Genomic DNA, 14,142 nt, shown 5'->3' with positions numbered 1-14,142 from the left:
ACTTCAGGAGGACCCCCCTCTCTGTTTACAGTGAGGGAAGGAGCAAGACCCCTGGAGCTGCTGAATGTGCTTGTGTTTTCATCTTGGAAGCATTTCCACCCCGAAGGGCCTCTTTGGAACTGCAGGGAGGAACCAGAAGGTGGGACCTGAAGTTCTCAACCCGTTTCTCCAGTCTGGCTTCAGAAACCAGCTCCGCTGCTGATTTTGGCAGCTGGGAGATCCCATTCTGTTTACACCTGAATGTTTTTCTTAAAAGATCTCTTTTTCCTGGTACCAAGTAACCTCTAAAACCTGTCAACTTAAGCCCTAGAGGAACTCAGTGGATTAACAAACACATCAGCGTTTGAACTAAGTACAGTATTTAAGCTCTCTTAAGAGGCACGGGAAAGTGCTTATGGAATTTTCTGTTCTTGGAAATACTTCCCCGGGAAGAAAGGGGGATAACACTGGTTATGTTCTTGGTCTGAAAGAGGGGCGTCTGGTGCAGCTGTGTCACCTGTTTCTCTCTTCCCAGATTTGAGGGAAACTTGATTTTATCTCTAAATATGAGCTTAAACATTGGAGGTCAGTTTTATTTGGCCGCCGTCCACCTTGGGCCACCCAGTTTTTGCCTATGACCTTAAACCTAGTTTATAGAAGTCGTTAGAGAAACAGGTCTGGAAAAAGACAATTATTACCTGAGAAAGGCCACTTAAAAGTGAATCCGCTTAATAAGTCAGAGTTTTATGGTAATAGCACAGAAAGGGTTTAGCTGCAACTTTACCTTGAAAAAAGAAATGAAGAATTATGAAAACAGTGAGTTTTATATTTAACAAGATGTAGGTTTTCATGATAACCATATGCTAATATTTAGAACGAACAAAGAAGTCTGGCCCGATTTTTCTGCCTGATTTTCAGGGTTGTGTATTCCTCACCTCACATTTGAGTCCCTTCACCATAAATCCACAGGGGCCTCAACAGTTTTCCAAAGGGCTTTTCTCAGCTCCTTGATCTTGACATTCCCTTTTCGAAGCCACCTTGTTCTTCATGCTCCCGAGCTCTCCTCTTCAGTGGCTCACAGATGACCACCTGTCACGGCTTCGGGTGTCACGATCCGATTCACTGACTTCAGGTGTCCCGTGTCTTCTGCCAGGTGTTAGCTTCCTCTGCTGTCGGTGGCATTCTGTATGTGCCCCGACAGTCATCGAGAGACAATTGGCAGTGACTTTTGAAGCCAGGAGGGGCTTCCTTCCCTATTTGAGGGGAGGACTGAGTCTGTCAGTGGTTGCTTCGTTGCTGAACACCCCCCTCAGGCTGACCTTCACTTCCTCTTCTATAACCTTGTTGCTGTGGTACCGTGGATGCTTGGAGACGCTCTCCGCGGGATGGGACAACTCGAAATCTATCCTCTAGGAACTTCTTTGCTTTCTGATGTTACTGATTGCTGGAGGGAGCTGAGGCAATACCGATTGCTCGTAGAGGCAGCCCCATGGCAGTGAATGTTACATGGGTGGAAGGCTGTTGTTGAAGGCATGTTCCACCGTAGGTACGGTCTCTTGGCTGAGGACCCACGGGAGAGAGTATGTTGAGAACGTCAGTCACAAGACACCTGCTCATTGTGGAGTGGCCTTTTTTTCTTTTAAACCTGCTGGGTTTTATGAATTATGTAACTGACCGCGATTGTTTCCCTCTTTGCTGTGGCTGTTGGGAAACTCAGGGCCAGACTTACAGCTTATTCCAACAAAGGCTTCGATAAGTACTTCTGGAATAACCTTACCCCCTCTGGTTTTTATACACCTTTTCTAGCCCAATTTCTTTTGTGCTCTCTTGAATTGCAGGCTTAAATCTTTTCTAAATATAGGTAGGTATATTTTCTAAAAAATGATCTCAGGAGTTCTACCATTTCCATCTCAAAGAAGTTGAATGAATTTGGTAAAGACAGAAGGATTTCAAGGCTCTTATTTCGCCTTCTATGAGACTTCTCGGCACTAACTTAAGTTTTGCGTAGACCTGGCGTTTTCCGCACCAGCCTGCCTGCCTGCCTGCCTGCCTTCTTGTGGGCATCGAAGATTAACATTGTAACCTGCGTTTGTAATTTTGAAATAAAAGTGAGTCTCATCCCTCTTTACCGATTTCTTTTCTAGTACATTTTGGGGTGCCTTTCTGGGTGTGACAGTAAAACCCTCAATCTCCATTCTTGATCATGACAGAATTGAAAGGATTTACCCCATAAAGGGTAGTCTTTGGAGCTGTCTTTGCTTGGAAGGAAATCTAGAAGGTGTCATGTGTAGACATGGTGACGGTGGCAAGGAAAACAGAGTAGATCAGCCCTTTCCAAGAAGAAAGGGAAAGAACTTTCTGGAAGAGATGGTGTTTTACCTGAGCTTGCGCTTCAGCCCAGGAAAACCACTCAGGCTCCTAAGGGTGAGCATGTGAGGTTGAATGTTAGAGTCTAGAAGATAAGTAGATACCCGTGGCCCTGGAAATGAAAGAACCCATCAATCTTCTCCTCTTTCTCTGTTCATCAGATGATTGAAGACTTTTGCCAGGACCTCTCCCCACGCCCTTTGAGGTGTCACCTGCATGTGTTTATGAAGCCCTGGCTGTGCGTGGGGCATGCTGCAGGGCTGGGGAGTGGAGTGCAGGTGCAGACACATGGATGAAGGGATGAGCAAGTGCCAAGGCTCTGACCTGTGAGTAGTCGAGAGAAGTCTGAGCGCTGGTCGGGACTGACCCTCCCAGGCGCTGGCTGGGAGCTAGGGCTGATACCCAGGAGGCATTGAGAGAGCTGGGGACGGTGGGGAGAGGCGCCTCCGTGGCAGTGAGGTCACAGGGAGGACCCTGGCCCCCCTCAAGGACAGGGTGGAGCGAGTCACAGGATCAAGGCCAGGATACGGAATTAGGACTTCTTCTCGAAGGCCGTGGTCAGCTTTCGAGCAAGGTTGTGTGACATAAAAGCTGTGTCTCCAAAGCCCAGGGAAGAGGATCCCAGATTTCTAAATCCTGGTGGGGAAAATGCCAGCAGTATGCCATTCCTGCCCACCCTCCCGCCCCCCAGTCCTGTTCAGTGGCCGGTCCTGCTGGTCTCAGGCTCATGTTCACATGTGGATGTAGAACGTGGGCCACACGGGAGGCCTGAGATGGAAGAGCTTCCACCAGCTGGAACCTGAAGGGGAGGGCAGTGAGCAACAGAGTCTTGGGGCATGGGGTGGACTCTGGGGGTCCCCAGTGGAGGGGCAAGTTGCCAGCAGGCAGTGATGGTCCTGTCAGAGCAGGAGCCCGGCTAAAGTTGGGCTCCCTAAAGAGAAGGCGCACGTGTTTCCATGCCGCCTCCCTGCAGCCCCCACCACGGGGTAGTGGACGGTGGCGAAGGCCAGCGACTGGAAGAAACAGGACCTGGGCCATTCTCCATCTGTGTTTACATTCTCATTCTTTGTGCTCGCCAGATGGTTTTTTTCTGTGATCTGACCTACTTTTCTTTAGCGTGTGTGCTTGGGCTAATTAGCAGGGCAGGGGTCTATCAGTGCTGTTTGGGGAGTGTGGGTGCTATGGCAACTAGAGACTCCTCTGCGGGCAAAGATAGAGCCGCTCAAGTTTGTTTTTCTTGGGGTATCAGAAGTGCTTCAAATGGCTCGCCCTCCTGGACTGTGGCTCAGGCCCTTGCACCTCACTGGGATTTAAGAGTCTCTGCCACAGAGTTTATCTCTCAATTACAGAGGGTTGGCAGGTTTGCTTATCTTTCTGGTATGTGTCAGTAACTTGAGGATAGGCTCATCTTATTCAACATTTATAGGCCAGGTACATGGCAAGTGAATGATATATGTTGAATTGCTAATAGTTTTAGAAATGATGGGTGCATCCCTTGATTTATCCAGGTTTCTAGGGTGTCTGGGGTTGGTAGGGGAGTCTGTTGCCTAAGCGGGCTTAGCCTGCCATCAGGGTCCCAGAGTGTGTGTGCGATGGTTCAAAGGCCCCAAGAGGGGCTGTTTGAGTTCAGGATCTCATTGCAGCCATGGTTAGAAGCTCCAGGGATCACTGGTTTGCTCTGGAGGGGAAGTGCTCTGCCAGGGTAAAGTCTGGAGAACAGGCTGGGAATAAAGAGGTGGTAAGGAAGGAAGGACCGGCTGGGCTGCGTGAAGGCAGTCCCTCCTGGAAGAAAGGTCCGGAGTCAGCAGAGGGGAGCAATGGGCATGGCATCTGTAGCCTCAGCCCTAGGTAATGGCCTGAGTGGGTGCTCAGTGCGGGTGTGCGTACCTGAGGAAGCAAGTGGTTGGAGCACTAACTGCTTGCATTTTAGTAATTCCGGATGGAATCTGTGCTTTCTCACTGTACAAACCCATGATTTAACCTTTGTGGAATGATCTAGGGTGGGACAGGGTGAGGCAAGGAGGAGGGGGAGGCAGTGGACAGGCAGGAGTGGCGGGGGAGGGGGTGGTGTCTGTGTCATGAGCAGGTCTTGGGTTATGGATGACCATAACCCAGGGCTGGGTCCACAGAGCATCGACGTGGGGTCCAATGGCCCCAGACTGCTGTTTTGAGCAGTTTGTCTATCTTTTCGCTTTTTCTTAGCTGTTCTTCTTGGGTTCTGTCAATGTGTCTTAAGCAGCTTGTCTTGGTTGGCTTGGGCTGCTCTGGCAAAAACAGCATGGTCTGGGTGGCGCAGACAGAAACACATACCGCTCACACTTCTGGAGGCTGCAAGGGTGATGGCGTGACGGGGTCCTCAGCCAGAGTCGTGTTCCTGGTTTGCAGAAGGCAGCCTTCTTGCTGTGTCCTCAGCTGGCAAAGAGGGAGAAGGAGGGAGAGAGAGAGGAGGAAAGAGGAGAGCGAGCGCAGGAACTCGGGGCGCACCCGAAGCCCACAGCAAGCCCTTGTCCTTCCGGAATACTCTCCCTCCTCCCACCCCCTTTTTTCGTTTTACGTTTTCTGTCGGCTGAATTACTAGATGACCAAATTTGTTTCAGTTATGTGTAAACTGAGCATCAAGAGGTCGTCAATGAGGGCGTGAGAAGCTCTTCTGTGAAGTCACGACGCAAACGCGTCATGTCTGGATTTGTGTGGCATCACCGGTCCCCACACTGCACTTGTCTCTCCCCTGGTTCTTGGGGTGTATCTGGCATCACTGAGTTGGTGGCAGCCTGTGAAGTGTCAGTGCGTCATGACATTAGAGTAGTGGGGACTCGAAATAAAAGCACCTCATTTTACTGCTTCCTTATTTCCTTTATGGCTCTTAGGGGGAAATGCTTTTCATGAAGAAGGAAAGAAAATTAGCACTGCTCAGCACCAGTTAGAGTCCCGCTCCTGGGACCTTATGTATACATATATATTATTTGATTAATTTCCCAATACCCTGCAAAGTAGATGCTTTCTCTCTTTTGCCAGCCGGGGAAGCAGAGGCTCAGGGTGGTTAAGTGGTTGGCTCCAGGCCACCCCACAAATGAGGGAGAAGTCCGGATTTGAATTTCAGTCTCATTTCAAAGCCCTCTCCTGTTTTTGCAGCAAACCCCTACCTGCGGAGGGTGAGGACACTTGGGCTGTTCTGTGCTTTCATGTGTCAGGAACAAAAAAGCAGATGGGTTCTGATTGTGGTTCTTCACTGGTATAGTGCTAAGTTTGGCTCAAGGCCACACTCTCCTTGCCCAGGGAGGGGGTCGCTTTCCTCAAAAAAACTAAGTCTAGGTTAGGGCTTATGGAATTTTCAGCTCCACATGATAAGGTTGCTGGGACTCCCAACTGTCCCCAGGGCCCAAGAGATCTGCTTCTAACGGGAAACCAAGCCTCAGGGCACTGGAGGCGAACACAGGACACATGGCAGGATCCTCGCCCCCAGATGACATCCTTCCCTGACAGTGAGTGACGGCTGCCCAGGAGGTGCTCCCCAGAGCAAGCCTCCTCAGGCCACCCTGACAGTGACCCTCCTTGCAAGATGGACACAGTCATTAGCCATCTTCATGGAAATGCAAAAGTAAACCTTCTCAGTGTTTCCTGGAAATTTCATGTTGTTGCGTCCTGGGAAACAGTTTTGATTTTCTGGCTTTTGGTTTGACACTAATCTTAAACAGGCACAGAGGAAAGGCAGGCCACCATGAAGTCTAGAACCATCCTGACATTATGAGCCACAACCTCAAGAGGTCCTGCCCAAACATCCTTGCCACAGTTTCAGAAAACGTTCAGGGCATTGGAGGAAATTTTAAAATGCTTTGAGCAGTTCTGTTTTCATTTTATTTTTCTTTTGGCCACAGGTTAGATGCATTTTAAGCTCACTGTGCTGTGGGGTGAAGACATGTGGGGCAAGTGTGAAAGGATTTTCAGCTTACTCTCAGGGGCTCACTTTAATTCAGTTGCCGGCCTGTGTTTGGAGCTCAGAATGCAGTTACACCGAAAGTAGAGCTGTGGGGCAGATGGTCAGGCTCCCAGGTGTGCCCCAAACCTCTGAACCTGTGAGACATGAAACCCTGCTCTAGTAGCTTTTGGTGAGAAGGCCCAAGACCCCCAGCCTTGAACCTTTCTAAGGTAGCTGGAGTCAGGTGGGGGACCTGGCTAAGTGGACATTGTTGTCCTAGCCAGGGCATGGGGGTGGGTGCTGGGGGCACCCTGATGGGGTGTGTTTAGAATCACAGAGATGGGCCATTCAGTTGCAGGTCACAGCAAGCTGCCTTTTCCTTGGACAGCTGGTGGCTTTAGGGGCCTGGCACGAGCACATCAGCTTGCTTGGCCTCTGGTTAGGATGAGCACTTGCTCAGGGCTTCTCCGTGGAGAATTATTCTGGTGGCCAAAGGTAGAGTTGCCCACCCCTTAGCAGGCCCTGTGCTTCTTTCTCTCCACCTTGCCCCCCTTCCCCATTGTTGTGAGCAAATTGGAGGCTGGGCCTGGGCTCGCTGTGAGCCGGGAGCCAGGCCCTGGAATCTCCCTGGTGCACAAGCCTCATCCGTCTGCTCCAGGCCTGCCCTCTCCGCCCCCCCGCGCCCCAAGGAGGCAGAAGCAGGCAGTGGGAAACCGCACACATACATATCTCGTCCATTTCCCACTGCAGCCTGTTTACCTACACACACACACACACACACCCGCCCCCCCCCCCCCCCAGGCGTGGGAAAGTCCATTCCCTTCCTCCTGGAGGGATGAGCCAATCGGGGTGAGATTACCCCCACTTCTCTTGGTGGTCAGTCCTGCCGAGACCACCACGCCCCTCCCTCCCCGCCCCCCCCCCCCCAGCCCGCCGTGCATTTGCATTTCAAAGCCACACCATGTGGGCGGTCGGGGCGAGGCTGGGGGAAGCTGGGGGAGGCTGGGGGAGGCGGCGCGGGTGCCGAGGGAGGGTCTTCGTCCTCCCTCCCCCGGCCCTGTTTCCGGAGCCTGCGATGGAGCTTTGTGAGGATGCAGGCGTCGGGGCTGCTCGGCGGTGATGACATCACCGTGTCACACACAGAAGCCGGGCTGCCGGGGGGGTTTAGGAGCAGCTCGGCTTGGACCACACCGGCGCTCACGCTCACACTTGCGCGCCCCGGGCAGAGCCGCGCGCGCCGGCCACACTCGCTCACGCACACTGTTAGGCGCGCGCCGGCCGCACTCGCGCGCGCGCACACACTTCCGCGGCGCTCGCTCCCCGGGCTCCGGCTCGGGCCCTCAGGCGCAGCTCCCCGCCGCCGCCGCCACGGATGCCAGCAGCTGCTCCCATCTGCAGTGCAGCAGCCCCGGCCGCTGGCCGGTCCGCCCCGGCCCCCCGCTGGAGGAATCGCACCCGGACGCTGGCCCCGCTCGCGGCTAGTCTGCTCGCCAGGGCGCAGCGAGGATGGGAGGGTCGCAGTCCCTGCAGCCAGTCCCAGCCAGCGACCCGAACCTGGAGGCTTCCGAGGCAATGTAAGTGCTCCGTCGGGCCAGCCCGGAACCCTCCCCCCTCCTCCCCGGGAGGAGGTGAGGCTGCCTGGGCTTTGTTAGTGTCGCCTCTCCTGATGCCGCGGCAGCCCGGAGCCCTGGCCGGCCCAGCATTCTCGGCAGCCTTGCGCGGCTTTGCCTTGTGGCAGCTCCTTCTAGCATGAGGTGCTCCCTCTGGAATGAGTATCTGGCAGCCCCAGGATACGGCCCCCCCCCCCCGCCCGCCCCGAAGGGGGGGAGGCAGAAATGACCCTCTGGCATTCGATTTCAGTTGTTCAGCAGCCCAGTGCATGTTCCGGGGCTCCTGCCATGAGTATCTTAACTCTGCACCCCCAGCACAGTGGTATTTCCTGCAACAGAACAGCCGGGCATCAACAAGGGCTTCTTGGGAAGAACCCTTGAGTGTGGCAGCTTGGGGCCCATGGAGACAGACCAGTTTAGGGGCAGTCAGTCCCGTGGCCGGGCAGATGGCGTGGATCATGGCTGGTAGACATTCAGTCCTCTTAGCCTAAGCATCCACACTCACTCCGATGAACACTGTCGAGGACAGGGCTGCTTGCTATTATCAGTGAAGCCAGCTGAAGTCTTGTCATTGGTCCACCGTTCGAAGCAGGGCTTGACTGTGCATTGATTCAGGAATCCGATCTTTTCTCTAAACCATAGAAGAGCTGATTTGCCCAGAAGTGGCCTTTATCCTGGATGTGTGTTAGTTAGAATTGCCATTTCTGTATGGTTTTTTCTGTTTCCTTCCCAGGCGTGCCTGGATGATGGGGCTTACTGAGCAGATCTGGCTACTGGGGGCACCTTTCAGCAGCTCAGGCTCGTGTCCAGAGTGGGCCTTCCCATCCCAGCTTACTGCTTTCCCAAAGAGAAGAATGTGTTTCAGAAAAGAGTATTTTGGGGGGATTTGGGGGTGGGGCAGTAGGTAAAGTGGTCAGTTCATGAGGGCCATTGATGTGTAGATTAAGAGATGAGCAGGGCTTGGTCTGTGTGTTGTAGTAGGGACCTGGTGCCATGTGGGGCTTCCTCACTGGTCCCCACGCCTGGGCTTCAATGAGGAGCTGTCTCAGTGGGGTGATGTAATGCTAGGCTGAGCCTCATGGTTTTCTCTTTAGCAGCGAACCATAGTTGGGAGCAGGTGTGCACGGATCATTTGTCTTCATCCTTGTAGCTTGGGAAAGCGTCCTCTTACAACAGGAGGCACATCAAGCTGGAGACTTTTTTTTTTTTTTAATGCTGTGAGCCTTGGACTACACCTGCCGTGTTTTCGTTCCATGTGTAGTATTGTTAGATGCGTGGAAATATGTATCCCCATGAAAGGCTCCAGCCTGGGCAGAAGAGAACAATTCCAGCCTATTTTTTAGAAGTCTCTAAACTGGAAATCAATGAATAAGTGGGAGTCACCAGCTAGCTGGTATCAGGATTCACGCCTGTCAAAGAGCGTTCAAGACTTGGGAAAGACAATGTGACCGCATGTTTGGGAAGATATGCTCCTCAGCCATTGGAAATTCAGCTCACCAGCTGCCAACATCCCCGCCCTCTTTCCCTGTCGAGTTAACAAATGACCAGTATTCTGTTGGCCGAGGGCTGAGTTTGGGGGAGGTTCTGTTTAAGGCAGAAGCTGCCTTTTGGTAAGGCCCCCAAGGTTCTGCCCTGTGGGGATAGTGGTGTTGCAATAAAACTCCAGGCTGATTGGCCACACTGTGCTGCTGGAAGCTGCTCGTCAATATTGCATGGTTGAGTTCGTCCCTGTGCACCAGCCTGAGGTGTCTCTCCCCGGAACTGCTACTTGGGCAGTGTCTCTAAAGAACGATCTTTAGGATAATCCGTTTACTCCTTCACAGATCCCACTCTCCATCCCCCTCACCTCTTTGTCTTTGGAAATGAAGGGAGAGGGAATGTTTGGGGCTGCTGCCATTCCTAGCAACTATTCTTCTCTAAAACCCCATCTCTGCTGTCTCAATAACTAGGGCTTGTTTTACTAGTACAGAGTTGCTCATTTCCAGTCCAGAGATTTTAAAACATGTGTTAAGAGGGCACCCCTTTTCTGTACAAGCACAAGCCTTTCGTGATCGTGTGTATTTCCATGCACCTAAAAACACATGTGTGTGAGTAATACACGACACGGTGCAGCATGTGGTCCGTGGAGGACATGGAAGCTTCTGCTGTTGTCAGGGTTGCAGGGATGGAGATGGACTCGGGGTGCACACCTGCGGATACACCACCCATGACACCTGGAAACTAGGGTGACCATTTCTCCTTTTTCTCTGCGGAAAGGTGGGCCTGAGTTGGGCCCATCAGGGAGAGTGAAACCCAAAGACGGGGGGAGGCAAGATGATTCGGAAGTGCCCGCAGGAATTTTATTTTAGTCCCAGGATTTCTTTCCTTCTGATTTCAGGTTTGGGGTGCCTTTGGGCAGCTTTTGTAGCCCTGGCTGGTAGCTTCACTCTGTACTAAGTGCAGTCCGGTAAGTGGGTGGGGGTGGGGTAGGTGACTGGGTCTCCTGCTTGGCCAGTAGAAGCCTGGAGGAGCAGGAAGGCCTGTGGTTCCGGGGGTGGGGCAGGGGGATGGAGGCTCAAGCATTGACCCTGCCCTCGCTCCTCCCAGGATGGTCCCCAGACTGCTGCATCGCTTCCCCTAGGGGCTTGTTACAGATGCAAAACCTCAGCCCCCCCACCAGGCTGGCTGAATCTGAATCTCCATTTTAACCAGAGATTTGTAAAGATGCCCCGTGAGCTGTAGAGAAGAAAGTTTGAGAAGCCCTGAGCTAGCTAAGTCTCTCCGTCCTGGTTCCTGAGAAACTCTGGCCACTTCTCGGGCTGCTGCTTTCCTGTCTGGGAAAGAAGTTCTGGTAGCAGCAGTAGCCCCTGTTTCCAAACAGAACAGGGGTAGCTGGGAGAGAAGAAACCCTCTGCAGAAAACACTCCCTTCCCGGCGTGGGCAGCTGGGAAGAGCAGGGAAAGGACAGGAAGTGCTCAAGTGAACGTGGTCCTGGCTTATTGACCAGACTTGCTCCTGCCTGTGCCTCTCTGTCTCCTTCCGCAGCAGCCCCTTGTGGCTTAGCTTCTGCTAAGCCCAGCAGCAGGACATACTCTACCCTTTGTTTAGTTGGAGCCCCCCCTTTCCCCGGGGCTCCCGATCAGCTAGGGGAACCCATGCCCCCCATGCTCCTGTAGATCAGAGTAAAAGGGCCAGGCTAGGTGGAGAAATGTGAGGAAGCCAGGAGCAGCTGGCCTCGGGGGATGGGGGGAGGTTAAACATGGTGGTGGGTATGCACTGAAGGTTTTACGCTCCGACTAAGAGAAGGATGTGGCATTTGCCAGGACGGGAGAACTGGATTGGGAGCACTCTGGGGGAAAGTTGATGAGTTTGGGCTGGAGTTTGACAAGCAGGTGGGATGAGAACAGCAGTTGAGAGAGTGGCCAAGGCGAGCGAGAACTCGTGGGCACCACCTCACTGGGGAGCAGACCTCTGCACCCATCTGGGTCACAGATGAGAAAGCAGAGACTTGGTCCCTTCCTTTTCCTGTGGCTCCTGATCCTCTCTTTCTGGGTTGGGGGCTGTTGAGAGGGCCCGGGGACTCTGGCTCAGCCCCACCTGCCTCAGAGGTTTCTCAGACGTTAGGGGCCTTGTCTGCGAAGACTCAGAAAACAAGAGCACCGGACCGTGGCAAAAGTGGGGACACTGTGTGCCTGGAAATTGCTGGCATTTCAGTAGCTCAGAAGGGGCCAGAGAGGGCTGCTGGAGCTCCTGATAATCTTTCTTTAGGCCTCACTGGATCGCTTTCAGAGCCCTTTATCTTGAGGTGACCCTTGGCTAAGTCATTTTGTTTAAATGACAGCATCCCTAATGTGGGCTGCAGATGGCTGTTCAGCTCCAGGAAGCACATTTCACTTTGGATATTAGCCCTGGACAAAATTAGTAGAGTTTTGTTCCCCCTAACATTGAATAAGCTGCAGAGTTATCCATACAGTGGGAGTTGCAGGAATCCCGAAGGAACCTGCTGGGTACTTAGTTCAGGTTGCTGTGACAGAAATACCACAGATGGGGGCGCTTCAACAGCGGACACTGATTTCTCACAGCTCTGGAGGCTCTAACTCCGAGGTCAGGGTGCTGATGGATTTGGCGTCTGGTGAGGACCCTCTTCCGGGTTTACAGATGGTTATGCTCTCCATGCTTCCCTGGCCACAGCAAAAGGAGCAGAGATTTGGTCCTTTTGTGGTGGAGGGGGAGAGGGGAGGAGGATGGTGGAGGAGGGAGAGGGAGTGTAGGGGGCAGTGGGGTGGGGAGAAAGAGAGAAAGAGAGATCTGTCTGTGTCTTCTTTTAAGGGCGCTGATACCATGCACGAGGACTCCACCATCACGATCTAATTACTTCCCACAGGCGCCACGTCCAGATACCATCACACTGGGGATTAGAGTTTCAACATATGGATTATCTTTGGGGGAGGACACAAACATTGAGTCCATAGCAGGTGCTTTTCCTCGGCTGTCATTCCTAGATCTCTCCAGCATGGCCCCTGTGGCCCTTTACTACTTTCTCTGTGGGGCTTACCTGTAGGCTTTCTCTAAGGTGAGCCGAAGGCCAAGAACATTCTAAGGCCCTCCAGGTAGCTGCCAGTTGTCCGGGGAGTCATGCTGTCCCTTTCTGCTGGGGCACTGGGATGGGGCACCCACTGTTGGTAGGGTGAGCAGCCAAGACGGGTGAGCGTTACATCTGGGTTGGTGGAGTCTGGACCACTCTCCCCTCATTGACCCTCGGCCCCCATCCCCATGTTTCTTTCCACTCTCTATGGCCTCTTTCTGTGGCTATATCTCTGGTTGCCTAGGAACCACTTTAGCCTAAAATATGATTGGCTGTTCTTGCCAGATGGATTGCCTGAGCCGGGGCTGAGTTCCTGGGTAAACAAAGGGTGTTGAATAATTCCATCCTTTCCCCTTAAGATTAGTGATGAGGACTTAGGCATTGTAAACAGTGGCTCCGTGAAAACCAATTGTTCACGGACTAATGCTTGCGTTTCAGATTGGACGGGAGTCTTGGGCGGGCGGGGTGGGGGTGCTGGTTGGCCACGACGAGCTGGCTTAGAATTGCTCACACACCCATCCTGCGTTGGAAGCAGTCGCTCAGATGACACTGCTTCTGTTTATAGTTACAGATTGACTTTAGCAGTTGTTTCTGGAGAGCAGGTGTGTGCTGTTTGCATCGCCAAACACAGAAACAGCTGGATGCCGCAGTGTCAAAGCTAAGAGTGAGAAGTTCTGCAGCCCTCCGCTGAGCAGACTAGATTTAGCAGAAACTTTCGTGTGCTGGGTGTTTCCCATTATAGAAATATTATATCCGCTAATCTTCTGAGACAGGTGCTTCCACCCCCATTTTACAGGTGAGGAAACCAAGGTCTCTGGATAGCTTAAATCAGGGGCTCAGCAAACATTTTCTATAAAGGGCTGAAGAGTAAGTATTTTAGACTTTGCAGGCCATATGGTCTTTGTTGCAAGAACTCAGCTCTGCTGTTCAAGTGTGAAAGCAGTCATAGACAATTAGTAAACCAGCATTCTAGTCAACCTTTATTTACAGAAGCAGGCGGTGGGTTGTAGTTTGCTGACCCCCACCCCCAGTCATACAGCTGGTTGGTGTAGTGCTGGGATGCGTGTCCCCTACCCTCATGACCGTATATGAGCGCAGGGGTCCTCAAGTCTTTGGCCTGGGCCACTGTTCTTTGTATCTCTCTGCCCTCCCCAAGATGTTTCTTGGACTTAAGTACTATTACGTATCAAGAACGCCCTGGTTGATACCCTTCCCTCTCCTCTGAGCACCACACTTACCCAGCTGCTCACTTCGTATCTCCTCTCGGGTTTCTGTCGGAGAGCTCGGGCTTCATGTGTCCAAAACTGAACTGATAACCTTCCTTCTCTCCAACACAAATAACCTATATACACATCAACCCGGTCCCAGCCCACCTCCCTATCTCAGCATGCGGCACCCCAGCCAGCTAGCTGTTCTACCCAGAAACCTGGTCGTGAAGTCTGCTCTTCTCTTCCCTCTCCTTCCTTCTTCCTTAAACGGACTGGATCATGGCCCTTCCCTGTGTCTGCTTCCCATTGCTTTCCGTCTGAAGTCCTAGCTTCCCTGTGGGGGCTGGCCTCCCACCTCCCCTTGCCAACTGTTCTCCACCCACACTGATCACCTGTCAGCTCTTCGAACGTGCAACGCTCAACTACCTCAGGGCCTTTGCACACGCTGTAGGTTGTCCAGAAAGCATTCAGCGCTGTGCTGGCCAGGCTGGCTCCTTC

The 14,142-nt window shown here is 52.7% G+C and overlaps 1 protein-coding gene across 10 annotated transcripts in view; it reads left to right on the top strand.

Annotated features, from left to right (window-relative positions):
- Positions 1-14,142, top strand: part of TACC2 (transforming acidic coiled-coil containing protein 2) — a 186,046-nt gene that overhangs the window by 104,015 nt on the left and 67,889 nt on the right. Inside the window, exon 1 of one of the 10 annotated variants that reach the window (XM_081823355.1) lies at positions 7,696-7,836. The exons of 8 other annotated variants lie outside the window; for them this stretch is intronic. In XM_081823355.1, the coding sequence (XP_081679481.1) occupies positions 7,769-7,836 (68 nt within the window). In that variant the 5' untranslated portion in view covers positions 7,696-7,768. Of the gene's footprint in view, positions 1-7,695; positions 7,837-14,142 lie in introns of those variants that run through there. One more of the 10 variants, XM_081823356.1, reaches the window with a different exon arrangement.

The sequence above is a fragment of the Leptonychotes weddellii genome, chromosome 6 (assembly GCF_054177405.1).
Source record: "Leptonychotes weddellii isolate Sample4059 chromosome 6, ASM5417740v2, whole genome shotgun sequence".
Lineage (NCBI taxonomy): Eukaryota > Metazoa > Chordata > Mammalia > Carnivora > Phocidae > Leptonychotes > Leptonychotes weddellii.
The sequence above is the reverse complement of the archived record's forward strand: the minus strand, read 5'-3'. Positions and strand labels throughout refer to the sequence as shown.